Below are 18,263 nucleotides of genomic sequence, written 5' to 3'. Positions count from 1 at the left end.
TGAGCCTCAGTTTCCTCATTTGTGAAATGGAGACATGATCATCCCTAACTCACAAGATTCGATAAGGGCTAAGAGAGATAATAATGTGAAAATGCTTTATAAACCGCAGGGAACCAAGAGCATAGACCTTTTTTTTAATGTCTTTTAATCTTTTCTAATATCCTGTTGGATTTTCTATTGCTATTCCATATTCAGCTAGTGCAAGAATAATCCTTCCCAGTTTTTCTTCTATATTTATGTGCTGTAAATCACGCTCTGTCCTATGTGTTTGCAATTTGGGGGGTTTGCCTCTACATCAGAATAAAACTCTTACTTATTAAACTATTTTTCTAGGTAATCAATGTCATATAAAAAGTTATTCCAAATCTTCTAGAGCCATAACAATTCCATTTAATTTAATATCGTCATCAAATGTGATAAATGTGTCCTTAATTCCTTTCCCCAAGTTTTGCTTCATCTTTCAGCTTTCCTCCCTCCCTTCCCTTTCAAAATAAAGAAACAGTCCTTATTTTCTAACAAGTACCCTTCAAAGAAGCAAAACAAGCTGCAACCTTACATTTTCGTCTCCTAACACTAGCCCCGTAGGTCCCAGGAAAGTACACGGGACTGGGGAGCCTCCTTTTCTGTGAAGTCACATGGTGTGACGTCCAGAACTGATTATGTCTTACCTGGATATTCTGGACAAGTGTTTTAACTTTCTGTAAAATTTAGGAGGACGATAATGGCTACCGACAGTGTAGAGTTGTTGTGAAATTGAATAAGATAATGTATGCAAATGTCCCGGACACAGAGCAGCTATTTGATAAACGCCAATTCTTTATGTCCGTGTGTCCCTCCCTTCACCATGAAGGTTCCTTCTAAACAGTGGCCTCTCTTGTAGGAAGTGGCCTCTTTTCTTGATAGTAATAAATCTTGCTTTTGAAAACAATGATATACAGAGCACTTTACAAGTTGCAGAATGCTTTTCTCTCCATTATCTCATTTGAGTCTCATAACCACGGGACACATCTCTCCTGAGGATGAGATTGAGGCTTGGAGATTGGGCACCCCACTAAATTGTACGCAGCAGTTAGGGAGGCGCCCTTGCCCTGGAGGGTAGTTTCTTTTCACCCTCTCCTTTTTCTTCTGCGAGTTAGGAAGCTGGAAATATTCTCCCTCACTTACATGAAGGAGTTTGTAAACACACATTCCTTAATGTGCTCTGATATTTCCTGGGGGTCACTGAGGCAGCCAACACTAAAATCTAATCGGGAATTTTTCCAGACCAGACCAGCACCTCCTGACCAGTTGGAAGTGCAGGATCACTGGAACGAGGAAGAAAGGTGGAGACCAGGGACCAAGAACTGCCAGATGGTGGGGGCATAGGATGAACATTTTTATGGAAGCCATCATGCATGACAAGTTAAATCACCATTAAGTCAGTAAGGTGGCTTCCACTCCAATGTCCTCAGAATGTGGAGAAGCAGTGTCGTTCAGAGGAAAGGTGTGCTTTGGTTAGACCCAGACCCACCAGGAAAGGTTAGACCAACTTGGTGTAAATTCCAGCTCTGTAACCTATTGGCTTTGGGTTCTTAGGCCTTGAGTTCCTCCTCCGTAAGTGGGGATAGTAATGACTACGTCATAGGGCCATCGCAAGAACCAAATAGCAGAGCAGGCCTCGAGAACCCGGGGTCTTCCACCTACTGGGAGACTCTGGACAGTTTACATAACCTTTGCGCTTTACTTTCTGCCTTTGTAAAATGGGATAATGATAGTGACTCCCTCAGAGTTGTACTGTGGATTAAATGAGAGGTGGCTAGAAAAACAAGAAAAAGAAGACCTGGTACATAGAAAGCACTAAGAAAACATGAGCTACAGGGCAGAGTTACTGTGAGGAGTGTGGGGACCGGTGCTTGAGACTCGTATGTGCTTCTAGCCTCCGCCAGCTGTGTGATCTTAAGCTAGTGATGTCACCTCGTGTCTCAATGTCCTCATCTTAAAATGGGAATAATAGTAACACATGCCTTGTGGGTTTGAAAAGAGGATTAAAGGAGAAAATATACGTAGAGTGTTTAGAAGAGCACCTGGCACCTGATAAGTGCTCTGCAAATGTTCATTGTTGCTAGCGTACATTATTCTTATTTCCTGTCCCTTTCTTGGTGTCTGTAGGATTTCTTGCTCCTATCTGGGTGAAGGGAGTTGCACTGAAGGCTGACGTGAGTGACTCTGAGTGGGGCCGGCCAAGGTCTCTGAGGGCTCAGAGCTCTGGCCTGGCTCCTCTTCACAGCCTCGGGCCTTTGGCCTTGCCTCCTCAGAGTGGGCCCAGGGGCCTGCAGGGCCCCATTTTGGAGCTGGCTTTGCGGTCAGGCAGACATAATCTGTCCCTCGAGCCACACCAGAGTCTCATTAAAACGTGCCCCATAAATGTTAAAAAATTTACACATAAAAAAATTCCATGCATGAAACTGAAACCGTAGGTTTTACAGCCTCGGTTTGAAATCTTGCATAATATATAAAACCTCGGCCCTGCACTGGGGGCCTGTAAATCAGATTTTATAAAACAAAAAGCTTTTACCTTTCAAAGGGGTTTGGGGAACTTGCAAATTTTACGAACTTTACCAACTGCCAGTCAGAGGCTCGGGGGGCCAACCTGGGGGTCAGTGGGTCCAGGTAAGAAAGAAGCCTGGTGAGCCCCGGGTGGGTGTGGGAATTGGAGTGGATGGTTAACCAGGGGAGTTAACCAGGGGGAATTCCAGCTTAACCACCAGGAGTTGGAGATGGGCGGTAGAGAGGGTCAGGATGTGGAGGTCCAGGGAGAGCTGGTGGAGTTACTCTTTATAAAAGAGGATTTTATTGCCCCCAGGGAGAAGAGAGGAGGGTGATATAGTGGAAGGAGCACCATATTAGGAGCCAGCAGACCTGGTTCTGGTCCTGATGCAGTTTCTCTTCTCTGGACTTTGGTGTCTCCATCTAAGAAATGGACTTGCTTCTGTCTGCGGTGTGTTTTCCCCTAACGTGCCGTGAGAGCAGCTGGCTAACAAGGAAGGGAAGTTCCTTCAGAAACTACAGTCTGGGACCCTCTCTGATGTTGGGACAGCTCTGGAAGAACTCAGTCCGCCATTCCCATGGGAACTTGTCGGGGAGACTGCTGGGAGCGCGGAAAGGCACGACATGCAATTGGCTTGGAGGTGGGGGCGGGGTGGGCAGGGGTGAGGGAGACCAGCTGGAGGTGGGAGGATTCGTGTCCAGTGGTGGGCTTCGTGGGGCTGGGGAGAAAGCAGGATCTAAGCTTGAGAGCTCAGGGTGGGACAAAATTTGGGGCACCCCAGTGTCCTCCTGACAATCCCATCTGTGAATGTCAATATTCAAGGGCATAGGAAAGCTGCCCTGACACACATATATATATAAAATAAATCTCTCAATTATCTCAGCTCATTTGCTTGGGGTCTCTCATTTTATGTCCCTGCTCCACTGCGCAGTATATCTGTCCGGATAAAGAGTTACAGTCCGTTGGGCTACGTGTGCAGGGTTGTAAAAAATACAGATGCCAGATTAACTGGCTGTGGCACTCGGCAGCTGATTGAGCTGATAATGACGCGATCTGACCTTTTTCTAATTTCTAATTATGTGCATCTCGGCTATGCCGGCGACATGATTCTTGTTTTAATGATGGCTCCCGTGGTTGGCCTCTTCATCTGCCTCCTCCCGACACAAGACTATAAGAGGGGCAGCGAAGGGCACTGTTTGGCTCCCCAAGTAAAGTTGCAGGGGCCCTGCCCCAGTCTGGATGGCCAGGAGGCGAGGCTGGGAAGCTGGAATGCCTTCCCTTAGCGATACTGCATTTGAGATTAACCTTCTGGATGGCATGCAGTCTTGAAGGCCATTTAGTCCACAAGCCATCTCACTGATGTTTTTATTAGTCACTTGAGATAGGCGTATGAGATCTACAGATGAGGAAACCGAGCTTTCAAAGGAGTGAAGCCATCCAAGTCACAGTGAAGCCAGCCTCAGGACTTTCAGCTCTAAGTGCTCTTTCAACTGTCCCCATTAAAATAATTGACCAATCAACCAGTCATGACTGTGGCCAACTCATTTAGGTAAATCAGGTCCATGGGAGTGGATAGGATGGATCTCCAAAGACTGCTCCACCAGCGGGACCACTCCCAGCCCCGTCCCCTGAGACAGAAGACCAGGGAGTGGCAGAAGGCTGTGGCTGCTGTGGCAGCTTCTACAATATCCACTTCCCTAGGTCAGGCTTGGTGCTTAACAGACACTTAACCCAGGTTTGTTGGATTGAATCAGGAAATCTGATTCTTTGAGTGAATAGACCCAGAGAGACCCAGATAGTGATGGCCAAGGGAGAGCGTGGAGCTGGACACTTTTTAGCATGTTTTAAGCTGTACTAGAATAGGAGGCTGGCCTCGGTGGGTCTTCCATAGGTCACCTGGCAGGTGGTGGGGGGCGGGGTGTATGAAGCTTATTTCCCTAGGACTTCTACTTCTAAAGAAGATTTAAATTCTTTCACGTTACTCATCTGGTTTGAGGTATTTCCTATCAATTCAGGTCTCAGTTTCTTTTGGTGCCAAGTGAGGGGACAGGGCTCTGACCCGTCAGGTCCATCCTCGCTCCCACAGAAATGGCTGCCTCACCTCTGGCTCCATGGCTGCTGTGAGTGTAGGAGCTGAAGATCGCTTCACAAGTGCAGTCCTGAGATTCTGATCAGTTGAAAAGCAGTGCGGGGCCAGACCAGCCTGCACTTACTGTCTGACCAATTGGGGACCTGCACGGGGTAACTCTCCTAGGGGACCTGAGAAGACAGTGGTCTGGGCTCGTGGGCAATGTGGCTGCTCCGTCCAGCCAGGGCAGAGGGAGGGTCAGCGATGAGCAAAGGTGGGTCTGGGGCTCTCGGACACCTGCACTAACACCGCTGACAGTGTTAGTGGCCGAGGCCTGCTCCCTCTCTAAATGCATTTCCAGGCCAGGGCAGTCTCTCCTGATAGTTCTTCCGGACTCCATAAATATTACATTCAACTCTCGACAGAAGCAGTGGGTGGACACTTTTTAGTGTATTCACAACGCAGAATAATACCCAAGTCACTGAAATCCTGTTCTACATGTGCACTGTGTGTGGTGTGGTTGCATGTGTGTGTGTGCGTGCACACATTTTGTTCCTTCCTTTTTTGGAGCCACATTTGCTTTTCTAATTCTGTTCCCCTTCTGGGAGCAGGTACTGGCTAACCTATGGATGCAAGAGGTCAGCACTGTAATCAATCAGTTTGTGGAGTAGAGTTTTGCAGACTTTCCAAATCACCGCGCATAACCTGGGTGATCCACCCACAGAAAAATCAAGAATTGTGGCTAATAATTCCAGGACGACCATTTATCATGATGAATGAACAGAGCCATTGCTTTCTCTCTCTGTCTCAGCAGAATTCCTAGGGCTAGAAGTAAATTTCAGATGCCACATAATCGGCATCTGATTACCAAACTTTGATGATTGCAATTGCCCGGGAAACTTTAAAAAATGTAGACTCACAGGCCTCACCAAACTTAGTGAATCCCAATTTCCAGGTGGTGGAGCCCAGGAATATGTATTTTTTAAAGAGCTGTAGTGATAATCTGGATGGCAAGCGAGGTTTGGGAGCCTGATCTACTGTGTTCCCCTAAACGGGCAGGACATCTGTCGGCTTCCTCAACACGACGGCATTTCCAGGACTTTCTATCTACTGAGGTGCTTGCATATACCTGTCACCTCATCCTCACACTGCAGTGCGCCAGCCAGCGGCTCCTTTCTGGGCAGTTTGACAGATTTACTAACAAGCCAGGACTCCAGCCCTCAGAACCACTACCCCAGGCATTCGGGGTGCTATGACTCTCCTCTCTTCCTGTCTGCACTGCAAGTGGCTGACAGTGAGAAGCTGGTGCCGCAGCACCAACAGGCTGAGGAGGGATGAACTTTGCCAGCAAAACCTGTGCATGAAGCTCTTCATTTGAGGAACTTAGAAATTGTTCTCAGCTGCTAGAAGGCGCATCTAGCGCCTGCTCCACAGTGGGCACACAAAATTTTCTGTTGAATGAATGAAGGAAAGGATCATTTCTAGGGCATTTGTAGGGGAATCAGAGGGGAAGAAGACCCTAGTCATGGTGGGGGTTCAAGGGTCTTTACCAGATTGTCCAGTTCTGGGTCATCGCTGAAGAAGGGTTTGTGCTCCTGCTCCTGCTGGTGGACAAAGTTCTCGATGTCCACGTCGAAGCTGGCGGAGGTGATGCACTCAGAGCCCTGGGTGGCCTGTTCACATTTCTCAAACAGCAGCGTCAGGAGCGGGAAAAGAGGGTGCCTGTGGGAACATCAAGAGCTCACACATGTGCACACAGAGACCTGCTGCTGGCTGGGTTCAGAAGCCACCCGGGTACCTCTCCCACACTCCCGTCACTTCTTCTACCAAAGTCCCACTCCTTGAGAACGTCCCCACTCCCCACGGTCAGCCTAGATGGCAGCATTTCATGCCCTAGCATGGAGGATCCAGTCTCCCATTCCTGGGGCCTCAGAGGGTTTCTGTTCCTCCCCAACGGGTGCCTAACTTTTCTCTTCGGTCAGATAAGCTGCATGGAATTTTGATGAGGGTGATGGCTGTAATCCTTCAGAGAAGTAGGTGTCCATTTCTGGTTCCAGGTCAACCCAGGAAGGAAATGTGGAAGTGTTCAGACAAGTCCTGGATATGAACATTAGTGGTTGGTCACAGACCCATTCTTGGCCATCTGGAGCCAGCTGAGGGGCAGCACCTGTGTGTCTGCAAGTGTATACAGGGGATGTGTGTGAGCCCAAATTCTCATCCACACATGGTGGGCAGGTGTCAGGTCAGACACCCAGTTCCATGGATAAGATCTCCCTGAATTTTTCCATCATCACACACTTAGCACATCTGTAATTAAATGATTATTTGCTTCGTTATTTGTTCACTGTTTTTCTCCAGGACTGTTCCTGTCTTAATGGTCATTGCATCCTTAGGACCTTGCCCTGTATGCTCATAGCAGGCACTTAACGATTGGTGACCAGTAATGAAGTAAGGAAGGAAGAGTATGTGAGTGAGTGTGTGTGGTGTGTGGTGTGGTTCTGTGATGTATTATGTAAGCTGAAGGGCTTACTGACTGGCTCTGGGGTTCTCGGCTGAGGTGTCACCCACTATGGGAGTCTCCCTTGACTGCACCTCCCCCATCCTATGCCGATGGCTCCTTGAGCTTTTTGTTTTATTACTTGCCTTCTTCACTAGACTGTGAGCTACATGAGGGCAGGAAGCAAGCCCACCTTATTCATCACTGTCTGTCCAGAGTCTAGCAGAAGTGTGTGGAACCCAATATTTGTTGAATATATGTATGTTACATGTGTGTGCCTATGTGCATATAGTAGATATGTATGTTACGTGTGTGCCTATGTGCATGTAGTATATATGTATGTTATGTGTGCCTACGTGCATATAGTATACATGTGTGTTATGTGTGTGTGCCTATGTGCATGTAGTATAAGGCCATATCATTCTTGTTTCTCTGCAGCACGTGTGAACTGCTGATTAACACCCAGTGTGTGTGCATGTGTTTGCATGGGTTGTTGACACTGGACCCTGGAGCCCAATGCCCTCCCACAGCAGTCCCGAAAAAGCATCTGCACATCCGCTCTTGTCTCTTTCCTCAGTCCCCTGGGCCCATGAAATCTAGCTCTTTCGTTTTGAATAAGCCCTGCTTGCTGGAACGGGAGGAAGTATGTGTGTTGGGCCTGGCCGCAGGCCTCTGCCAAAGGGGGTGTTCTGGCTAGCATTGTCCAGTAGGATTTCTGCAACAAGGAAATGTCCGACAGTGTCTGCTGTCTAACGTGGTAGCCACAGACATTTAAAGTATGACTGTTGTGCCTAGGACACTGAACTTTTAATTTAATTTAATTTTAATTAAATAGCCACATGTGGCTAGTGGCTACCATACAGGAACACGCAATAAGACTTGAAAAAAATCCAGACTGTTCTTTTCCCATCCAGCACACTATGATTAAACAGACTGAGAGAAGCACTGAATGTCCAGCCTATACAGTGTTTGGGGATCCCTACGAGCCTGTTCCATTCTGGGATTCTAATAATTCTAGACAAAAAGACAGGTGTTTAGCCCCATCCACACTCAAATCCATACCTGCTGGTCATTCTACTCAGGCTCAGGGGCAGTGTGGGGCGCGGGTACAGATTTCTACTTCAGATGAGCTGCTTGGCTTGGCGGACCCTGCCGCTGGACACCACCTCCCCAACCCATGTTTCAGGAGCTGATGCATAAGCGGCTGGGCCCCAAGGCTGCAGGCTGTTTGTCGTCTGGAGGCAAAAGAGGGTCAAAATCTGAGGGTGGACCATCTGCAGCCCCAAATCTCTAGAAGATCTATTCAGCCCCTGCAGAAAGCTGGTAGGAAAAACAATGGGTTCACTTAGCCATCCAGCTGAAGACAAAGAGAAACCAGGTGAAGGGGTTAAACTCCAGTATAAGTCTTCATTTGCAGCCACTAATGCTGCAGCATATTATAGTCTAATCTAACCTGATCCCAGTTTAATGCAAGATTCTCCTGGCCCTGAGTGGAATACCAAAGAAAGCCTCGGTGGCTGTAATTCAAGCAGAGCCTGCAGTGGTTTAGCTGAGGGACATGAAAGGCAAATTCCAGACGGTGTTATGAATTATTGCGCCTGATGAACCTCCCTACTCTCAACAGATGCCTGCTGCCATTTAAACAGCCACTAGATCAATTAGGAGTGAAAGGCACAAATCGACTCTGTACAAGGGCACTAAATTACCAGGAGCTAATAATCCGCAGCACTGTGCCAGGTGGTGGGTGCACCCCCGCCGGTCACCGCTTGTTCCCTTCTCACTGGTTGGAGGGAGGTGGGCAGCTGCTGAATGCAGAGGGGATAATGTGTGTGTCTGTGTGTGTGTGCGTGCGTGTGCGTGTGTGTAAGTGTACACGTGTGCATCTGTCAACGAGAGCCAGGGTGAGTGTTGTAGAAGTATGCTGCCCTGTCTGTGTGTTTTTATTCTGTGTGCACACACAGTGTTGGGTCTGTACAGAGTGTATGCATGTAGGTTGTATATACAGACTGGGGTGCAGATTTTTTGTGCTGTGAATACATATGCCCTATATTGTGTGTAGCGTGTGTGCATGTGCCATGTGTTATCTGTATGTTACTGCGCGGGGATTGAGTGTTATGTGTACACAGCATGAGTTCGTGTGTGTCAGGGGAAGAGGGATCTGCCGGTGGTTGGGTCCCCCGCTACTAGCACTAGACTTGGGGTGGGGAGAGGAGGGTGGTCTCCTCTGCCACTGTCCTTGCCCCTGCAGGGAGGAGAGTGGCCAGGGAGGGCCTCTCTGAGGAGACGACATTTAAATTAAGCCTCGAATGATGAGGAGGCACTCATGCAAAAATCTGAGGGAGGGGTATTCCAAGCAGGAGGAAAAGCAAAGCACTTGAGATAGGAATGAGCTTGGCATGTTTCTGGAACAAAATCCAGACAAGTGGGACGGGAGCAAGGTAGGCAGGAGTGGAATGGAGAGAGATGAGGTTGAAGAGGTAAGCAGGCGTCAGACCGTAGCTCTCAGACAGCTGGGCTTTCAGGGGGTCTGGAGGCGGGCTGTGTTGAGGCATTGTCACATACATTGGGAAGCAAGGTGTACCTTCTATGCAGAGCCACAGCATAGGTCCTTTTTATAAACCTCTCACTTCCAGGTTTCAGATGTCCCCAGAATGTGTGTGGGGGGTGCGGGGGCATATCTGGGGGTGTTTTCTATGGCTTCTGCCATATGCTTCTATGGAAACATGTGCTCCATCCTTTCTCCAAGGGCTCATGGAGCACTGAGCATGCTTCTTGCATGCTGGCATGGCTGCCTCTCTCCAGCTCCTGCCCTCCTGAGCCAAACTATCAGCTCCCAAATCTTTCTTTCTCATACCCCAGCCTCTCCAGACTCCTGCCTCTGGTTCTACCCATCCCTGGATCCCTGATCCCATGAACTCAGGTGGCATCTGAGCTTAGCCACAGTTTTTCATATGCACGGCAGCCAGGGACAGTGGGGCTGCCTGTGGCTTCCATGCTCTATCCACCTGGATCCCTCCATAAACCCAGGCTGTTACCTGCTACCTGCTACCTCAAGTGTAGGGACCACTGAGACACTTTGAACCACCCCCTGAGAAACAGGCATAGTTTCCTAAGGACTCAGCAGGGTTTGTAGCTGTAGTCATGCCACGGGCTTCTCTAAGGCTGTTCTCAGCCCAGTACCCAGTCCCTTCCCCAGCTGCCAGCCTACACCTGCCGAAGTGTTGACCAGTATTTCTAAGCTACCTCCCACATCACCCCCTAAGGGTGGAGAGGAGGCTGGCAGCCACCTTCAAGGAGCCCTTTCTAGCAGCCCCCGCTTCAGGTTTGGGTCGGGGAGGGGGTGAGGTGAATAGAGCAGGGACCCTGAGAGCTGGGCAGCTTAGCCACCTGGGACGTGAATAGCACTGTCTGTGCCAACATGGATGGGAAGGAGCCTTCTCAGTTAGGCACGGGATATTGGTTCTGTTATTCTCGGCCTCCCCTGAGCTTTAGTTTGTCCAACTGAAACGGGTTTTAAGGAGTTCCTGTTGCTGCTATCCAGATCACTCCCACCGTGGATCAATCCCCTTCAGCGGCTAGAAGCAGGAGTGTGGATATTTGGTGCCGGGACCCAGATGACGATGAACAAGATGTGAAAGATGGCCATTAGATTTCATTTCCAAAGAGCTGAGGACATCTGACCTCCATAAGAGCTCACCGTTCTCCCTCCCTGAACTCTCCCCTCTTTTCCTCAATGTCTCCTCTGCCTGACCGCCCCCTCCACCCCAATCTCTCTTAAGCTGTTCAAAATTTGGAGGAAATAAATCTCACTGCACCGACTCCGTGAGAGTTTGAGCCTCGTCAGTGCAGAACAAATAAAAGGAGTGAACTGGCATGACATTTTACTGCAGAAGAGAGGTCGTTTCCAGCCACTAATAAAAAGGATTTGACACAGACTAATAAAGAGAAATGAATTTCTCTAATGGCCTAATTTAGCACACTCAGCACTGCCTGTGCCTGGGTGCTGGGAGGGCTGGCGGAGCCCGAAGCAGGACAGACGCGTGGCTGCAGGAGAGGGCAAGAAGCAATGATCTCAAATAGCATTTTATTATTTCTTTTTCCTTTCTGAGTCCCCCTCCCCACCCCACCCTTAGCACCTCTCCTCAGGAGCATCTGAACCAAAATCAAGCTCAAGATACGCAGTTTTTGTTAACGATCCAAAGAAATAAAGTCCCCCTTCTCTGCAGAATCGCGGTCGTGCGCTAGCTTAAGGTGATTAAACCGGATGTGTTGATTTCTACAGGGGTTTAAGCCATCGTTTGGTTTAATTACTGCTGACATTTCTGCCTTCGTGTTTTTTACATCACCCAAATTCATTGGCCTGGAATGCCCAGTTTGGGGCCAGGATGTATGGGAGCAGCCCCTGACTCTCTGGTCCCAAACTGGGCAGGAGTTTGGCTGAAGCCCTTTACGGAGGTGAATGTCACCCACTCTGTAGCCGCAGAGAGGTTGAGACAACTCGCTCAAGCCTCAGGTTTTCTTCAGGGCAAAGTGATCTCCCTCATCCCCACCCCCAACACACACACACACACTTCTGGTAAGGCTTCTGAGAGCATCCTTGGGCAGGCGGGCTTCAGCACAGCCCATTTTAGCCCTCTTCTCAAGACAGATGTTCTTCATGTAAATTGTCCCAATAGGTTTCCCTAACATTTTCAAAGACCACCTGGGATAGAGACCACAATTTCTTGGTAATTTTTATACTCATCTCTGACTTAAAGTTCCCCTAAAAGGCTGAAGCTCATTTCCTTTTGTTAAAAGGACTCAAGAAAAAAACAAGAGGATTCTTCTGTTTCCTTCTTTCTTGGACAACCTAGGGTTTTAAAAAAAATTCTTTTAAAACATTTCTTCCTGCTTAGAGGATCAGACACAGAGAAGCAGAGACAGGAAAAAGCAAGGATGCAAAAATATAGAGCTTTAGACAGGCCAAGATGTAAACATGAGAGACAGGGAGAGAGCATAGCTACGTAGACAGACACAGAGCACCACAGGCTGGTGGGGATTGGTCACACTCAGGGTGGGACATTAGTGTTGATTCTCTTTCTGGGTGATAAACTTTGTGATTCACAGTCATGTCACTCCATCACTTCTGAGCCTCTCAGCCATCCCTTCCCTTGTGACCTTGGCCAGGACAGCAGACCTCAATTATGGGTCCAGCCAAGTGTGTGGCAGCTTGCTTGGCTATCCACCTCCTCTCCCTGTGACTGACCTTGGAGCCCCCAGGCCTGTCCTGCACCTCACCCCACAGCCTAGACTCATACGGCTGGGGAGGGGGCGATGGACGGGGTGAGGCCCAGTGTCTGCTCACCCCTCCCTGAGCTCTGGCTGCTTCTTCCAATGAGGATGGGGGATCAGGGACCCAGGCCCTTCCGAGCTGAGGATAGATGGCGGTTCAGAGGGTGGAATGTATGGTAGGACAGCAACATTTCTGGGTGGAGATTTTCAGTGATGAGCCAGTGGGACCAGAAGCCTGGTCAGACTGCTGCCGAGGACACTGGTCTGTTGGCTGGTGAGGTGGGGTAAGGTGGGGCAAGCTGCGACAAGGCTGGCTCCCTAGTTCCCTAAGCGAGTCTCCGCTGACACACACAGTGGAGGTCTCAAGTTGCTGAAGGCCCACCACCCTGAAAACTGCCGAAAGGCTAGAATTTGGACCCTTTATTTTCTAGTGCCCCAAGTCAGAGGTCACTGGGATCACAGAATCAGAGACAACATCCTAGAGCCACTTTCCAAGACAGCCCTCTGCCCCTTTCCTGGGCATCTATTCATGGCCGGAAGGCCTATTGCAAATACTCATTCTGAGATCTGTCATGAAATTTCTCTTGGATGAAATCAAGTCAATATCCTCAGATGAACACCCAAGGCTCTTTGTGGTGTGGCCTCAGTTTTCTTTTCAGTATTTCTCCTCGACAGACTCAGCAGAGAATGTGATGGATGGACAGACAGCAGGTGGCTCCGGGACCCTGTATTAGCACAATCCTCTTCACCAGCTCGGGGAAAACGGAATCCTGTGCTCCTGCCGGTCCTTCCCCCTGAACTGCGTGTTCCAGTGTCTTTACCTGTGCCTTCTAGTCATCTTTAAAATCTAGCTCAAAGTGTTACGCCTTCTAGAAGGCTCTCCTGACGGTCTGTCCAACAAGAGGAATCATGACCTTCTCTTAACCTTCAGGGATGCTTCGGGGTTCCCACCTGGCCATCATCCTAATTTAGGGGGAGAAGCTGGGTGGTCTGAAACAAGCACAGACTTTGGAATCACAGAACGGTGTGACTTGGGGATAACTTACTGAATTTGTCTGAGCCTCAGTTTCTTTCCTCTTTTATAAAACAGGGACAGTACCGTTACCACAAAGGTGATTGTAAGGACTAAATGAAGAAGCATGCAGAGTGTCTGGCACTTAATAAGCCGTGCCTTTTCCCTGGAATGGTGTGTGGGCACCTTTTTGATTCAGGGCAACATTGACACCATCCGCTCCAATCAATTTATATTCCCATCTCCACTGACTCATTTGGCAGAGAAAACAAGCCCACATGCCAATTCAAATAGAGGCACAGAAAGAGGAGGAGGAGAGGCAACGTATAATTTATCAAAATCCGGAACCTTATTTTTTTTAACCAAAAGAGCACTGCCAGTAAGAATTTATTTTTATTTGCCTTGCGACATTTATTCAATTCTGCTAACTATAGTTGTTTATGCACAGATCAGTCTTCCTCACTACGTGGTGAGCTCCTCTGGTCCATGACCTTGCCATACCTCCTTCTGAATTCCCAGAGGTCAAGCGTAGTGCCTGGCACACAGCAGAGGGTCAGTAAATATTTGGTGAATCAATGCACGGGAATGAGTGAAGGAGCATTGGCTGTGGGAAGGAAGGTTCTGAGACACAATCCTAAAGTTCTTTTGGGCTCCGAATCCATTCCTACTGCGGTATTGGGACCCGATGTTGTCATCGGGCAGCTTCTAGCTACAGTTGTTACAAAGGGACCTGCCTTCTTTGGGCTCTGCTGGGGTGTGTTTGGGGTGGAGGCTGGCAGGGTCCCAGAGGGAGGGGAGTGATGTGGAGAAAGTACTCACCCAGCCCTCCACTTGTCCTCCCCTCGAAGGCACCAGATGGAGACAGCAGAGTGGGGTAGAGGGGAATAAGCCAGCATCTCCTAGTTGGATGTATTTTTACTTCAGGTGTGACGTTGACATCATTCCCGTGTATTTTTAGTCCTGCCCAGTGGGCGGTGTGTTAGCCTGGGTTGCCTTGGAGAGGACTTCTTCTTGTTGCTAAATTGGAATTGCATCTGCTAGGGTCTGGGGGCTCCAACTGGTGATCCTCTCCCAGGTGGTGGACAGGTCTATTCCTGGAAGTGTGGGGCCCAGGGCAGGCCAGAGTCACGCTGTCCTCTCCCTTCACACACACACACACACACACACACACACTCACACACACACGCACACTCACACATATACACTCACACACATACACAGACACACTCACACACACAGACACTCTCACACACATGCACACACACATATACACTCACACACACTCATACACACACTCACACACACACACTCACATACAGACACACACATGCACACTCACACATACACACACACACACACACACACACACCTCCCTCTCGGCACACTTAGAATCGTGAAATCTCAGGAAAGTGACCGTTAAGGCTAGTAGGCAAAAGCAAGACACAAAGATCCTAAAACTTGAGACCTGGTAGGAGCTCATGTCCAGCCTCCTCATTTTCTTTTCAGCTTTATCGAGAAATAATTGACATCACTGTATGAGTTTAAAGTATACAGCATGATGGTTTGAGCTAATTATATTATGACTAGATTACCACAATAGGCTCAGCTGCCATCTATCTTCTCAGATAGAGGCAATAAAAAGAAAACGGGGGAAAAAATGTTCTATTTGGGATGAGAACTCAGGATTTATTCTCTTAACAACTTTTCTGTATATCATATAGAAGTGTTAAGTCTACTCACCATGCTGTACACACCATCCCTAGTACTTATTTATCTCATAACTGGAAGTTGGTACCTTGGACCACCTTCCTCCAATTTTCCGTTCCCCTACTAATAACCACAGTTTGAAATCTTTTTCTAAGAGTTCACTTTGTTTGCTTGTTTTTAGAATCCACCTAGAAGTGAGATCATACAGTATTTATCTTTTTCTGTTTGACATTCCACTTAGCACAATGCCTTTAAAGGTCCATCCATGTTGTCACAAATGGTAAGATTACCTTATTTTTTATGGCTGAATATAGTATATACAATATATATAATATATTATGTATTATATATATATATCCTTTATCCATAATATATCCAAAGGATATATTACATATATATATATCCTTTATCCATTATGTATTATATATATATATATATATATCCTTTATCCATTTATCCATCGATTGACACCTAGGCTGCTTCCATGTCTTGCCTATTATAAATAATGCCGCTATGAAGATGTGGGTGCAAACAGCTTTTTGAGTTAGTATTTTTGTTTCCTTTGACTATATACCTAGAACTTGAATTGCTGGATCATATAGTAGTTTAATTTTTTGAGGAACCTCCACAATGTTTCCCATAGAGGCTGCACCAATTTACCATCCCACCGACAGTGCATGAGGGTTCCCTTTTCTCCACAGCCTCGCTGGCAATTATCACTTAAGTTTTTGATGACCAGCCCCTTCATGTTAAGGAGAGGTAACTCAGGCACACGCACGAAAAGAAGTCTTTCCTGGGGTTAGACAGCTAGTTAGAGTCAGTCAGAGCTTTATCCAAGTCACCAGAGATTCCACCAGTTCCGAAGGAGAAAATACTTCAGGGGAAGGGCTGGGGTGGAAAGGGGAGCTCTGTCCCCTGTGCCTCGGTCACCGACAGTGACTAAACAAACACCCACACACGTTTGGTGGCACTTTGTAAGTGACAAAGTGCTTTTCCATGTGCTTATTGCATTTAAATACCCAATATTCTTCTTATTCCCATTTTACTGATTAGCCAACTGAAGTGCCATGTGGCTAAATAATTACATCAAGCTAACAAGTGACTGAGTTGAGATTTAAAGCTGGATATCCAAACTCCAAATTTGTGCTTTTCTCTCCTCCCCGTACTATGTTTGAACGATTATTAGAATTACTTCATCCTCTTCTCCTTCTTTTTTTCCCCTCGACTGTCCTTGAGTCATATATCTGTGTCCTGGGGTCACAGAACTAAACTGCCATATTTACCTTCAGGGCATCAGGACCCGTACAATCCAAGATAATCTCTGCTCATCAAATGAGCTTCCAAAAGAACCTTCTCTCTTAACAATGCTTTGTGTGTTTAGAGAGGACTTTAATGTTTTTACAGATCTTTTGTTTTCTCATTTGACACCTACCCGGTGGGGGAGGAAAGCTTATTTAAATGACGTGTCCAGTGGTAGTGTCAGACCTTAGACTGAAGTCTCAGTCTTATGTTCGTTCCACTTGACCACGAAATGGACCAGTGCTTGGGAAAATCAGAGAGTGGTACTATAGTGAAAAGGGCAAGGCTGGCTTAGTGCAGCCCTGGTGAGACGTCATCAGCCACCTGAGCGCTCAGAGCCCCTGCTTGCTGGCTCCCCTCCCACCCCACCCCACCCTACTGGCACTAGTGGGAGGCCCAACTACTGGTTGCCTTCCCTCTGGTAAGGAGGCAGATCCAGTCTCTACTTCTCACAGTACCTACTCACAAATGGAGCCACCATTCATCGAGAGCCTTCTACGTGCTGAGCACTGTCTGTTAGCATTGGTTATCTCCTTTAATCCTAACATAACCTTGTGAGGATGAAAGTCATTAGGATTCCGGGCTCTGCATCTCGTATCAGTCTTGGCCAGATACCTGGACTTCTCAGCTCTGCCTAGTCCAGGCGGTGAGCTGTGGGACAGCAGGACCCACTGCCTCTGCACACACCTGCTCCCTGGGCTGGGAAGCTGCAGCCTCTGTGCCTGCCAGCAGCATGTGTGGGGGCTGGGATTGGGGCGGGATATTCAGATGCCTGCAGGAAGGGCAGGGAACAGGCTTTGCCTGGTGCCAGAAGAGAACTGAGCATGGTTTTACTTCCAGACTATGGCTCCAGCAGGGTCACTCTCCTGACTACGGTCAACAGCTGAGATGTCAGCTCTGATGCCAGTGAATCCACCTGCTTCCAACAACCAGAAGTGTCTGTGAGAGCTCCCAGCCCAGGATGCAGCCCGGAACATCTGCTCCCAGCACCTAGTCCAGAAGCACCTGGTCCAGACTTTTCCACTTGGAATGGCTGAACTTGTCCCCCACCATTTTCAGGCCAGCTCACCCAGCACGTTCCAGGAATGACTGAGCACAATGCCAGGGAAGGCACAGGGTTAAGCCCCAGGGTTAACTCTCTGGAGCCAGAACACTGTTTGGTCACAGGTGGAAAAGTTCCGTCAGACACTTCATTAGGAAGTCCCAGTTCCCAGGGTCCTGGCCGGGCAGCTGCTGAAGACAACAGTCACAAAAGGCCCCGCCCCTCTGGCCACCCTAAACCCAGGGGTTCCTCCCACCCATCTTCCAGCCCAGCCCCAGGAAAGGCAGCTGGGCTATCATTTCCCATGGGCGTCACCTCCCTGGGGAAAAGCAGTGCAACTCTCCCACACTGCACTGTAGCGTGCAGTCAATTCCACAAATACTTTCTTAAGTCCATCCTATGTTCCAAGTTTGTGATAGCTTTCTACGTCACCTTTCTCCTACTTCCTGGACCGATTCTTCCTTATTCAGAACTCCTTCTGGAACTTAACATGACGCTTTACACATAGCAGAGTTCGGTGAGTGTTTAATTGAACTGCAGTGTGAAGACACTCACCTGGGAGCCCTGGCCTGTCTTGCCTCTTGGTGCACCACCTCAGCATTTACCTTCTAGCCTGACCAACCCCGGCTTGCATGTCCCCAAACTTCTAATAGCAGCTAACACCTACAGAGTGCTCACCATATGCCAGACCCTTCTCCAAGCTCTTTGTGCATTACCTCATTTAATCCTCCTGAAAAGACTGATGAAGACATAGTGCTATTTTTAGCCCTATTTTACAGATGAGGAAACAAAGCCCAGAAAGGTTTAGTGCTCAGTGGTGAAGCCAGAGGGTAAACCGAG

The 18,263-nt window shown here is 48.2% G+C and overlaps 1 protein-coding gene across 2 annotated transcripts in view; it reads right to left on the bottom strand.

Annotated features, from left to right (window-relative positions):
• The window catches only part of PKNOX2 (PBX/knotted 1 homeobox 2), a 255,540-nt gene that overhangs the window by 37,996 nt on the left and 199,281 nt on the right, over window positions 1–18,263 (bottom strand). For both annotated transcript variants that reach the window (XM_033098363.1, XM_033098362.1), the window contains one exon: window positions 6,146–6,317. In XM_033098363.1, coding sequence (XP_032954254.1) covers window positions 6,146–6,317 — 172 coding nt within the window. The remainder of the gene's footprint in view (window positions 1–6,145; window positions 6,318–18,263) is intronic.

The sequence above is a fragment of the Rhinolophus ferrumequinum genome, chromosome 25 (genome assembly GCF_004115265.2).
Source record: "Rhinolophus ferrumequinum isolate MPI-CBG mRhiFer1 chromosome 25, mRhiFer1_v1.p, whole genome shotgun sequence".
NCBI lineage: Eukaryota > Metazoa > Chordata > Mammalia > Chiroptera > Rhinolophidae > Rhinolophus > Rhinolophus ferrumequinum.
This window is presented reverse-complemented; position numbering and strand designations above follow the sequence as displayed.